This window comes from Nanorana parkeri, unplaced genomic scaffold (genome assembly GCF_000935625.1).
Source record: "Nanorana parkeri isolate BGI_ZX_2015 unplaced genomic scaffold, ASM93562v1 scaffold1952, whole genome shotgun sequence".
Classification (NCBI taxonomy): Eukaryota; Metazoa; Chordata; class Amphibia; order Anura; family Dicroglossidae; genus Nanorana; species Nanorana parkeri.
In genome coordinates, this window is record NW_017308220.1 from 233,911 (window position 1) to 246,719 (window position 12,809).

Sequence of the window (12,809 nt, forward strand, 5' to 3'; positions counted from 1 at the left end):
CCCGCTTGCGTATATATGCCTGTTGCGGCATTGTCCGAGGCCATCGCCACATGGTGGCCTGCTAAAATATCTCGAAACTGGTAGAGGGCCAGCCCTATCGCCTTTAGCTCTCTCCAGTTTGACGACTTGATTCTCCACGTGTGCTCCCACGCAGCCTACCAAATGTGCTATAGGCAGTGGGCTCCCCACCCCCAGGCACTGGCATCCGGCGTGACCATTAATGGCACTGGCTGGCACCACAGCCTGCCTGAGAGGTTCCGACCCCCCATCCATCACAACAGGGATTGCTTGATCGAGCTGTTTCAGGAACCCCTGCAACACCACTGAGAGATCCCAATTCGGGACTGCCTTCCCCCTTGGAGGCTTCATTCTGACAACTGGCCTCAAACCGTTTTATGAGTGGCTCTTCTGCTAGTCTAATGCTGTCACCTGCACTTTCAGAGTACTACAGGAGAGTCTTTTTTCCAGGCCTTCCTGCAGGAAGTCCAGTACAAATGGAACCGCGCCTGCTTCAGGTCTACCTTTGCCGGTGCACCAGGTTGAAAAAAAACTTCCATACCTTTTGGTAAATCGCTGACATCACCGGTTTCCTACTTTATAACAGAGCTGTAACTACTGCTGTGGATAACCCTTTGCTGATTAGCACCTCCCTTTCAGAAGCCATGCTGCTAAGTTTAAAGCCTGTACCTGCGGGTGTCTCACTGTCCCCTGTACCAGCAAATCTTCCGTTGGCGTTAGAAGTAGTGGCTCCTGAACACATAACTCCAAAAGAGTCGTGAACCATGGCCTCTTCCGCCAATACGGCGCCATCAGAATCAACGTCATCCGTTCTCCCCCCAGTTTCCGAATAACATTTGGAATCAATCTCAAATGGAGGGAACGCATAACCTAGGCGGAACTTCCAAGGGTGGGCCAATGCGTCCACCCCCAGACTCCCGACGTTCCGTGAGAGGGAAAAAAAAAACTTTTCCACTTGCCTGTTGGTTGCCGCTGCAAAAAAGGTCCACTTCTGGACAGCCCCACAAGCTGACAATCCAGGCAAACGTCTTTGGGTTTAGCGCCCATTCCGATTTGTGCAGCTCCGTTCTGCTCAGAGAGTCTGCCAGCTCGTTTAAGCTTCCCTTGATATAACTTGCCGTTAGCTAGAGGAGGTTGCATTCTGCCCAACCTAGCATATCTGTTGTCAGTGCCATTAAACCCTGAGAACGAGTGCCCCCTGCTTGTTCACATATGCGACTGCTGCGGCATCGTCTGAGGATACCGCTACATGTTGTCCTGCTAAAATATTGCGAAACTGGTAGAGGGCTAACCCTATCGCCTTTAGCTCTCTCCAGTTTGACGACTTGACTCTCCACGTGTAATCCCACGCATCCTGCCAAATGTGCCCCAGGCAGTGGGCCCCCCACCCCCAGGAACTGGCATCCGTCGTGACAACTACCGGCTCTGGCTGGCACCACAATCTGCCTACTGCGAGGTTTCGACCTTCCATCCACCACAGTAGGGATTGCTTGACAACCTCCGTGACGTGGACTACATTGTCTAGGTCTTCTTGCCGACCCCCCCAGATACTCAAGAGCCAATTCTGTAGCGGCCTGGAATTGTGCCCAGGTAACTGCTGGAATGGCTGACGTCAATCAGCCCAACTACTCATTACCGATCTGAGACGTTGCTTAGCAACTTCAGTCTGTGTCTCCTCTAACAGTAAGGACACTTTTTCCACTGGTAAGGAAATTGTCATTTCCTGGGTATTGATCCAATAACCTAAAAACCTTACCAGCTGTGAGGGGACCAGTTGTGACGTTTCTCTGTTCACCAACCATCCCAGACTCTCCAAGTGTTGAATCGCCACCGCCAGCTTCTGTTGAAGATCTCAGACGGGGGCAAAAAACAGGAGGTCGTCCAAATATGGAACGACCCCCACCCAGGCGATCTTAAGGGGGCCAGAGTTTCTGCCAACACTTTGGTAAAGATCCAAGGCGAAGAGGAAAGGCCGAATGGCAACGCCCTGTATTGAAAATGCAGAACCGGCGCTGGTCCCAGGACAGCAAATCTCAGCAGGTATTGGGACGACTGTCTTACAGGAATGTGAAAATAAGTGTCCCTTAGGTCTATAGTCGCTAAAAAGGATCCTGGGGGCAGCAACTCTCGTATTGAAAAGATCGATTCCATACGGAATTTTTTTGTACAGTACTACCCTGTTTAGAGGCTGCAGATTTAGGGTCAGTCTGCACTTTCCAGAGGGTTTTATCCTGGAAAAGATGTGGGAATAAAATCCCCTCTTCTCCTCTAGGACAGGTACCCGTACAATAACCCCCTGGTCCAACAGATCCTGTAGAGCCAATGTCATCAATGCGTCAGCAATGTAAGCCGCTGCCTTGCTCAGCACAGGGAGGGATTCCAGCAGCTGATCTCGATCGGTACCCGACTCCAGGTGGGTTTGAAGCTGGTTCAGCCACACACTTAGAGTTCTAGCCACGCAGTAATGGCCAGCCCTGGTTTAAATCCAGCACTGGCCTATTCCCATCCCTTTCTGAGCAAAGCCTCAGCTTTCCTATCCATAGGCTCCTTCAACACCCCCATATCCTCAAAGGACAAATCAGTCTCTTTGGAGACCATTGATAAGGATGCATCTAGTTTCGGGCATTTCTCCCACAGGCCTGAAACCTCCTCTGCAAAGGGGAATCTACGCTTGTGACCTGCCGAGAAAAACAAACATTCTTTTCTCTGGGTGCTTCCACTCCTGGATCAGTTCCGATAGTGATTTGTGAACTGGGAAGGTACGACCTTTCTTTGTTTGGAGCCCTTTGTAAAGCTTATCATGCACCGAAAGCTCAGCGGACTCCTCCTTGATACCCAGAGTATCCCATATAGCCTTTAACAGCTCACCTGTCTCAAAGGAAGGGAATAGGAATTTGGTAGCTCTACTGCTATGTTCATCACCCTCTGAATCTTCCTGATCGTCCGACTCTACCAGAGAGTTCGAGGATTCACTGGGAGCCTGCTTGCTTACGCAACTTTCTGCGTAGCCCACTGATCAACCCTCCCTCTATCATCCTGGCAAACTAGTGTTCCCCACTAGCGTTCCAACTGGGCTCTGGATCAAGGACATGAAAGAATGAAACGTAGTAACCATTTCTTCTCTCATAGAATGCATCAGACCGTTGAACATCCTGGCTGATTCTTTGGCAACCACTTTCTCTAAACATCCTTTGCATAAGGGTTTGGACCATAAAGATGACATCTTGGCATTGCAAGAAGCACACTTTCTACCCTTTGGGCGAGAGCAGCCAGCTTCAACAAGGGGCTTATCCTCCGTGGCTTTGATCTGTGTAAGACGAGAAGGATGCCATCAGCCAGTGCTCCTCCCAACATGCAAGCAAATGTTTTCAACAGAACTACCCAGCTTGTCCTGTATATGCAGGCCCCCAATACAAGCAGGGTAAAAGGTAAAAAAATTATCTATAAAAAAAAAAAAAAAAACTTGCCTACCTTAGCGCCAGCGTCATGCTCTCCCAGATCTGGAGAAGCAGCACCTGGTCCGGCATCTTTGCAGCTCACTGCCGACCACGCTATCTGCCCACTCCTGACGTCCCCGCCGGCAGAATGCGGTTCCGGTCGGCTCAAGGTGTGCAGCTCTAGTAGTCGTGGCCGAGCGGCGTTTGGCATGACAGGTTTCCACCCCACCGGTCCTCTGTCTCAGCCTCCAGCGCCCTTTATGAACCCGGAAACGGCGCACCGGAAGTGCGTCACTGAAAAGGCGACGAACTTCCTCATACACCTCTTGCACGCCGCAACCAACACAGAGGTAAGCCTAGTGATGCAGCTACCCTCCCGCGCGAGCCACCACGCGGTGCCGAGGGTTACAACAGTGTCCCCGACCTTGGCTCTATCTTTCGGGTAAGTGCTTGGACAGGGTAGCCCCACCGCCAGCACTCCCCACGTACACTGTGCGGTTCCTTGTTCAAAAAGGGTACACCAGCACACTGCTCAGGATAAAACCTTGCCACTGCTGCACGTGGGGGGTGGGGTGGGGGTGTCACCGTCTGGAGCCACTCACGTACAGGAGGATGGTTGTCCTCCCTGAAATGACGTGGGGGAACCTTGGCCTAATTTTCACTCGCATGGAGGTCCGAAAGGGAATCCCTGTATGCGCTGCAGCAGGCTATGCCTGGAGTAGGTCTCAACGCATACCAGGGTTAGGCTCTGCCTTAAGGCAAAAGAAATTGAGCCCTAAAAATAAACATTACGATGTCCCTGTGCAGCCGGAGGAAACACAAAAAAACTGAATTGGGGTGGAAGGAAGTGCTTTTTTTTATCTAATGTGGTTGATGTGTTTCCTGTTGCAGGCAGGCGGAGCCTTTTCTCATTGGCTGTCCTGGAAGATGACTAGGGAAATACCCACAAACGGCCCGGGCGGGACTAACAGTGGCCGGACACAACTGTTGGGGAGGAAGGAGAGCCAGCCACCTTACCGTAGACCATCTCAGAGTCCCTCCAGACGCTCCACATTGGCATGTCGAGGGCAGCTATCACCTGGTGGCTGGGGAAAAACTCAGCTGGAGCCGTCACAAAAGGATGGTTGCCACTCTTGAAAGAGGGGAACCTCGGGGCCAATTCACCCCTAAGGGTAGGACAGAATGGGGACTGCCCCAGGGATCTTGCCCAGGTATCCCCCCAGGCCGCTGGCCCTGAGAAGGAGATACCCTGAGCAGTAGGCCCCTGCCACGTGCACGCAGGCCTATTACAGAAAAATAACAAAATATCCCATGCTCCCATTAGGCCGAGGAAACACAAATAAACCTGAGGCATGCTAGGGGTAAGCACCCTTTTATTTGGTGTATGTAATGCGTTTCCTGTTTCAGGTGGGAGGAGACTCTCTCAGATGCTGTCCTGGAAGATTACTTGGGAAAATGAAAAAAAAAACTTAAAATAAAATACACAAATGTTGCGTTACAAATTAAAGAGCTGAATCAACTAATCGATAATGAGAATCATAATCGATTAGTTGATAATCGTTTATCATTATTGATAAGTTGTTGCAGCCCTACTGAAATACACTTTCATTTAAAACAAGTCCATGGGCATCTTCAAGACCAAAAATAAACATTTGATGGACTACTTCAATTTGATGGATTACATCAAACCAGTCTGCCTTAGTTTTATTTTTTGAATTTCTTTATTTTTACCTTGTAATCCTGTGAATAGCACATTTCCCACTCTCGCTCTCTTAGCCCTATCTATGATCTCAGGCTTACTCTCTTCTCCTTTACATGAAGGTGGTGGGGATTAGTAGTTTACAAAACAAAAAAAGATTGTGCTTTCTGTTAAGATCACAAGTGACACAGCATTTCTGGCAAGATCAATAAGTACTTTCTTGATAAAAATGTTTAAGCTAGAAAAGAAAACCAAGGACAGGCAAGTTGCAATCTATTGTTGTTTTCTGGGTTTTTCTTTGCGCAAAACTTTAATAAAAATAGCCGTTCAAACATATTTAACTACACATTTTGTACATGAAAGCGCACCTATAAATGCAAAATATTATATATTATCTCAAAGCAAAGACCCTGTGGAATAAATTGGTGGTTTTAAATTTTGTTTTTTTACACATCACACAATATTTGCACTACAATTCTATCAAATCCCTATTTTCAGTAAAATGCAGATGAAATAAATTTTGATGCACACAAAAATATATACAGGCAGTCTTCGGGTTACATAAGACTCCTACTTACAAAACGGAGGCTATTACTGTACAGCAGTTATACTGCTACCGCGCTCGTGATGGCGAGGAGTGCCCACCTTTTTGGGTCTGGTTCGTAGTAATGTACGTACATTACAGGAAGTTGGTTCTTGTTAGACGTCCAGAGCCAACTTCCAAAACAGAACAAACAAAAGGCAATACGCACCTACACACATCCTCCCAATAATTCTGCACCCCGCTATTGATGCATGGACAACAGGTATCATCTCTGAAAGTTCTCCTTCAAACACACTGCAAATAAAAAAAAAAAAAAGTAAATGACAAGGAACAGCACATTACAGAGCAGGCCTCATCACTTTGCCTCCATTCCTTAGCCGAACTGTAGGCCAGCCACCAGTCAACCACTGCTGGCCACCCCAGGGTGTAGATGGCAAAACTGGAGTGACAATGCAGGAACCATAAGGCATGCCATGCCATATTAGTAATGCACACAGTGGTGACATCCATACTACTGGGGAGCCTGTGGTTAGCTCTTTCACTCAGTCACAGGAAGTTGATACCAGCTGCATCAACAGGTATTTCTCATCTCAAACCAATATTAAATAAAACAATATTTGTAACAGACAGAAAGTGATAAATTAACAGCAATTCATTGCTTGGGTTTACACGTACTTTAATGGCCTATTCACATTTGTCCATTTTCCTGCAGTAAAACACGATTTTTTTTGCATCCAAATGAAAATCAACAAGAAATCACATTATTTCATATGCAGCTGGTTCATATCTATGAGCTGCTGTTTTTAAAAAGTGCCCTCAATGCAAAGTATGATTTTGAAAGAAAACCAGAACACCTGCAGCAAACCCAACATAGAAAACATACGAAAAAGGACCCAGGACTCTTAAATATTTGTTCACACTATATGCAGTGACTGTTCTTCAGCAAACACTGGTCATCACTAGGGCACGTAGAAAAACATGAGTTGATCACGTGATAACTGTTTCCAGGAATCTTCCAGGACAGCCAATGAGATAAGGCTCCGCCTGCCTGCAACAGGAAACACATCAACCACATTAAATAAAAAGACTCCTCCTTCCATCCCAATTCAGTACCCTCTAGGACCGAAGGCTACCAAATGTACCAAAGTATCCCCTCTGTCATCCAAACACGGATGTCCCCTGGATACCAACCAAGGGCGGGAATCTGCTGTCCTGGAAGATTCCTGGAAACAGAGTTATTAGGTAATCAACTCATGTTTTCCCCAGTCATCTTCCAGGACAGCCAATGAGAGGATCAGTGAGGACAAATCTTACCTCTTAGGGTGGGACCACAGCTTGCAGGACCTTCCTGCCAAATGCCTGGTCTTGTTGAGTCATAAGGTTCAGCCTGTAGTGCCTGACGAATGTCTGGAAGCTGGACCATGTGGCTGCTCTGCAGATCTGGTCTGGAGTAGCCCCTGCTCGCTCTGCCCATGAAGTAGCCCATGCTCTAGTCGAGTGTGCTGTGAGTGGACCTGGTAACACCAAGCCCTGTGCCTTGTAATTCTCAGTAATGTATAATAAGCAAAGTTCACCCGAAAATACGGAATCCCAAAATAGGAGCTGTCTATAATAATCAAACAGGTAATGATAATGTAACAAATTTTAATGAGAATTAATAAAAAAGTAGAAAAACATATAAATACACCTACTGACAAAGAACATCTAAAATCAATTAAAATGACAAACAAGTCCTCCCTGATATCGCCCTGTGTTGATTGATGTAGATGAGAATCTAGTGACCGTTAGTGATGGTCACAAAGAGTCACTGATATTGGACACAAGCGCTGTGTTAGGCAAGCAAATACTCAGTATCAAAGAAAAGAAAAAGAAGGAATTACTCACTTCTGATGTGGTTTAGGTGGTGAGACAATTCCTAACAAAAAAGACTTCAAGCATGCATGAGGTAATGGTCACAATGGCTGTCCCAGACTGCTGGTCCCCGGTTTCAGCAACTTTATTTTCCTGTATGTTGGTATAATTGCTGCGAGGCCTGCTGTGGATCCTCCATGTCGGCTCCTGCCTATGAAGTGGTATTCAGACCTGTGTTTGATAACAAAGCTGGAAAGTTGTATTCCATATGTGCGGCCGCACTAACGAATGCAGGTGAATAAAGATCCACGAGGAGTGTAGTTTTCTCTTAGTGGGTCCAGTCAGCATGGATTTAGCCAAAGAGGAGTGAACAGATAGTATTCAAAGTGAAGGTAGTACTGTCAGATCCACCATGATTTGGTAGGTTTGCTTTGCCATCAGTGTCCCCAAAGGGATCCCGTATATCCAGCAGAGTCTGCAGAGTAAAATCATGGGCACACAGGGAGGGCTGCACACACGTTTAACCCTAACGTTTCATCCCTACACACAGGGGCTTCCTCAGGAGGAACGTGTGGTAGACATCTTGCAGAGGTGAATCATATAGCTCCTGGATCAGAGCTTAATGAAGTTCAGGTGTACTTGAACAATTAGTAAACCGATCATCGGTTTAAACATTCATTTTCAAGGGCAGCCTGTAAAGCCCTATATATTTGCCTCAAAACATTCCGTGGTCATCGTGATTACACTATAAAATCGTTTTATAAAGTGTAACAGCCCCAGATTTAAATACATTCTTTCAGTCTCATACAAATATTTGCATAAAAGATGATAACTATAAACTATAGACATAAGCTCTGGATCTGGTTCGTAGGTGATCTATATCTCAGGTCTGATGTATCAGAGGGTCTGTCTGAAGGTTTGTAAACGGGGAGCAGATCTCACATATGTCCCCATATAGTTTATATAAAAAAAAAAAAAAAAAAACTCAGTAATGGCCATCTTAATCCACCTAGCTATTGTGCTTTTAGTGGCCCTGTTCCCTCTAGTGGGACCCCCAAAGACTACAAAGAGGCGGGTCGACTGTCTCCAAGGTTTCGTGACCATAAGGTACTCCAAGACGCACCTTCTTACGTCAATACATTGCCATTCCTTTTCTCTAGCAGAAGTAGGGTTAGTTGCGAACGAAGGGATGACCACTTGGAAAGTGGACACCACCTTCGGCAAAAAAGCCAGGCCGGCCGCAAAATAATTTTATCTACCAGGATGGTGCAGTACGGATCCGCAATGGAGAAAGCTTGAATTTCGCTCACTCTCCGAGCAGAAACTAATGCTACCAAGAGGGCCGTCTTCATCGTCAGAATTGTAGAATCGTATTTGAACATTCCCCCAGGGGCTCGAAAGGCTGCATGAGAAACCCTTGTAATACCACCGAGAGATCCCAATTTGGCACGACCTTACCCTTTGGGGGTTTTATTCTGACTACAGATCGCAGAAAGCGCTTTATGAGAGGTTCTTCCGCCAGTCTAATGTCCACAAAATTAGACAGAGTTGAAACCTGCACTTTCAGAGTACTACAGGAAAGCCCCTTCTCCAGACCCCCCCTGTAGAAAATCTAACACCAACGGCACTGTGTCGGCCGCTGGTCTACCTTGGCTGTTGTACCAGCTGGAAAAGACTCTCCACACTTTCAGGTAAATCTCCTTCTGTGCATCAGCGTGGACACTACCTTTGAAGATAACCCCTTGTTCATCAGCACCTCCCTGGCGGGTGTCTCACCGTGCCCTGTACCAGCAGATCTGCCGTTGCCGGAAGAAGCAGAGGCCCCTCCACACACAGCTCTAGGAGTGTTGTGAACCACGGCCTCTTCTGCCTGTATGGCGCTATGAGAATTAACGTCATCCGTTCTCCCCTGAGTTTCGGAATCAACTGCAGCGGAGGAAATGCGTAACCTAAACGTAACCTCCAGGGGTGCGCCAAAGCGTCTACCCCCAGAACTCAGTCGTCCCTGGAGAGGGAAAAGAATTGTTCCACCTGCCTGTTGTTGGCAGCTGCGAAGAGGTCTACCTCCGGACAGCCCCACAAGCTGGTGATCCAGGCAAACGTCCTAATTTTCAGAGCCCATTCGGACCTGTGAAGTTCCGTTCAGCTGAGTGAGTCTGCCAGCTCGTTCAGGCTGCCTTTGATATGCCTCGCCGTCAAGGAGAGGAGGTTGCGTTCTGCCCATGACAGAATTTCTGTCGCCAATGCCATTAGGCCCTGCGACCGGGTGCCCCCCTGCTTGTTTATATAAGCTACCGCTGCAGCATTGTCCGAGGCCACCACTACATGGTGTCCTGCTAAAGTATCTTGAAACTGGCAGAGAGCCAGCCCAATCGCCTTTAACTCTCTCCAGTTTGACGACTTGAGTCTGCCTGTGTGCTCCCAGGTATCCTGCCAAATGTGCTCCAGGCAGTGGGCTCCCCATCCCCAGGCATCTGTCGTGACTACCAACGGTGCTGGCTGGCACTACAGCCTGCCAACTGAGAGGTTCCAACAGTCCATCCACCACAGCAGTGATTGCTTGATCTCCTCCGTGATGTGGACTACTTTGTCTAGGTCTTCTTGCCGACCCCCCCAGATCCTCAATAGCCAATTCTGTAGCGTCCTTGAATGGGATTGCGCCCAGGTAACTGCTGGGATGGCGGACGTCATAAGTCCCACCACTCTCATTACTGATCTGACTGATACGTTGCACTGCAACTTCAGTCTTAGAGTCTCCTCTACCAGCAAAGCCACTTTTGTCCCCCGGTAATGCAATGGTCATTTCCTGGGTATTGATCCAATAACCAAAAAACGTTACCGTCTGTGCGGGGACCAGTTGTGACTTTCCCTGTTCACCAACCAACCCAGACTCCGCAAGTGCTGCATCGCCAGCTCCAGCTTTTGTTGGAGCACACCCTCTGATGGGGTGAAAAACAAAAAGGTCGTCCAAGTATGGAATGACCCCTACCCCCCGTGATCTTAGGGGGGCCAGAGTCTCTGCCAATACTTTGGTAAAGATTTGAGGCGAAGAGGAAAGGCCAAACGGCAAGGCCCTGTATTGGAAATGCAGGACCCTCGCCGGTCCCCGGTCCGCAAACCTCAGTAGGTATTGTGACGACTGTCTTACTGCAATGTGAAAATAAGCGTCTCTTAGGTCTATAGTTGCTAAAAAGGATCCTGGGGGCAGCAACTCTCGTATTGAAAAAAAATCGATTCCATACGGAACTTTTTGTACAGTACCACCCTGTTCAGAGGCTGCAGATTTAGTATCAGTCTGCATTTTCCCAAGGGCTTCATCCTGGAAAAATGTTGGAGTAAAATCCCCTCTTCTCCTCTAAAACCGGTACTCGCACAATGACCCCTGGTCCAACAGATCTTGCAGAGCCGCTGTCATTGCCTCTGCTTTCCTCCGGTCTTTGGACAGGAAAGTAATCAGAAGCCTGGGCGGGGGCCGTTCCGTCAGTTCTATTTTGTAACCGGTCTGAATCAGCTCCAAAATGAATTTGTTGCTGGTCAACTCCCTCCAGAGCGGGAAGAATTCTCCCAGTCTTCCTCCCACCCCGAGCAACCGGTCATTGGGATTTATTGGGCTGCTGAGGTGGGTTAAAGAGGAAATTGCTCTTAGACTTCCCCTTTTTGAAAGCCCACCCTTTGGACTGGTCTTTTTTCCCTCCATAAAATCCCCTTTTTTCTTTGCGGAAATTTTGACACCTTTGGCCACGAAAAAACGTTTGCTGCTTGGGTTCTTCTTGTCCGCGGATCTAACTAACACCGCCTCCAACTCCTGGCCAAAAAGCAAGGGCACTGGGCACTTGCTTGCTCGCTCATGCAGCTTTCTGCGTAGCCAAACTACCTTCCCGGGTAAACTGGTGTCTACCAGTGTACCCACTGGGCTCTGTAACACAGACCTGAAAGATTGAAAAGTAGTAACCATTTCATCTCTCATAGAATCTATCAGACCCTTGAACATCCCAGCTGATTCCTTGGCCACCACTTTCTCTAAACAACCTTTGCATAAGGGTTTGGACCATGAATGTGACATTTTGACATTGCAAGAGGCACACTTCTTCCCTTTTGGGCGAGAGCCGCTAGCTTCAGCATGGGGCTTATCCTCCGTGGCCTTGCATAAGACAAGGATGCAGTCAGCCAGTACTCCACCCAACATGCAAGAATGTTTTAACCAAACATCACTCCCCAGCTTGTCCTGTTCAACAGGCCCCCAAAACAAGCGGGGTAAGGATAGGGGAGATCTATAAAAAAACCCGCCTACCTTAGCGCCAGTACCATGCTCTCCCAGATCTGGGGAGGCAGCACCCGGTCCGGCATTGTTGGCATCCTTGCCCTCACTGCCGACAACGCTAACAGTCCGCTCCCGACGTCCCCACCGGCCGTATGTGGTCCCGGTCGTCTTCGAGGTGTGCAGCCTTGTAGTCGTGGCGTTGAATGTGACAGATTCACCCCCAGATGCTCTGCTCATGCCGCCAGCGCCTTTATGCCCCGAACAACCTGCGCGTTTGGAGATCCGGCCCGTGCCATCTGCCTATGCATTGCCACTGCAGTCCCCCGACTTGCACCACTTTCACAAGGGGTTGCTCTGCCGCCACTCAGGAACCCACCACACTGCACACTGGGGGGGCCACGGTCTGGAGCCACTCACGTCAGGAGGATGGTTTCCCTCCCAGAGCGACGGAGGGGAACCTTGGCCAAATCGGATGGGGGTCCGATAGGGGAAAAAACCCTGTATGCGCCGCAGCAGACTATACCCGGAGTGGTCCCAACGCATGCAGGGTTAGGCTCTGCCCTAAGGCAATAAAACAATGAGCCCAAAAAAACAAACATTATGATGTCCCTGTGTAGCTGGAGGAAACAAAAAAAAAAAAACTTAATTGGGATGGAAGGAGGAGTCTTTTTATTTAATGTGGTTGATGTGTTTCCTGTTGCAGGCAGGCAGAGCCTTATCTCATTGGCTGTCCTGGAAGATGACTGGGGAAACAAATATTTTCTATGAGCCCATTCACAATACAATGTGGATGTGATGTGTGGTGCCCTGCGAAAAAAGGCAGACATGCTGCATTTTTTTTTTTTGTACATAGTGCGGGGACCTGACAGTGTACAAAGTAAAGTGAAGAATGAAAGTAAACACCGTCTCAGCGCATCCCACCGCACACCCATCTGACTGGTCACACCACACTAACCTGCCCACTAAAACATGAGTTGATTACCTGATAACTCTGTTTCC

At 48.2% G+C, this 12,809-nt stretch overlaps 1 protein-coding gene across 1 annotated transcript in view; it reads right to left on the reverse strand.

Annotated features, from left to right (window-relative positions):
• EIF6 (eukaryotic translation initiation factor 6) overlaps positions 1-9,682 on the reverse strand; it is a 26,035-nt gene extending 16,353 nt beyond the window's left edge. Inside the window, exons 1-2 of the mRNA XM_018572149.1 lie at positions 9,678-9,682; positions 5,907-5,992 (exon numbers count right to left, since the gene is read on the reverse strand). Coding sequence (XP_018427651.1) covers positions 5,907-5,967 — 61 coding nt within the window. The 5' untranslated portion in view covers positions 5,968-5,992; positions 9,678-9,682. The remainder of the gene's footprint in view (positions 1-5,906; positions 5,993-9,677) is intronic.
• Between the last annotated feature and the right edge of the window lie 3,127 nt (positions 9,683-12,809).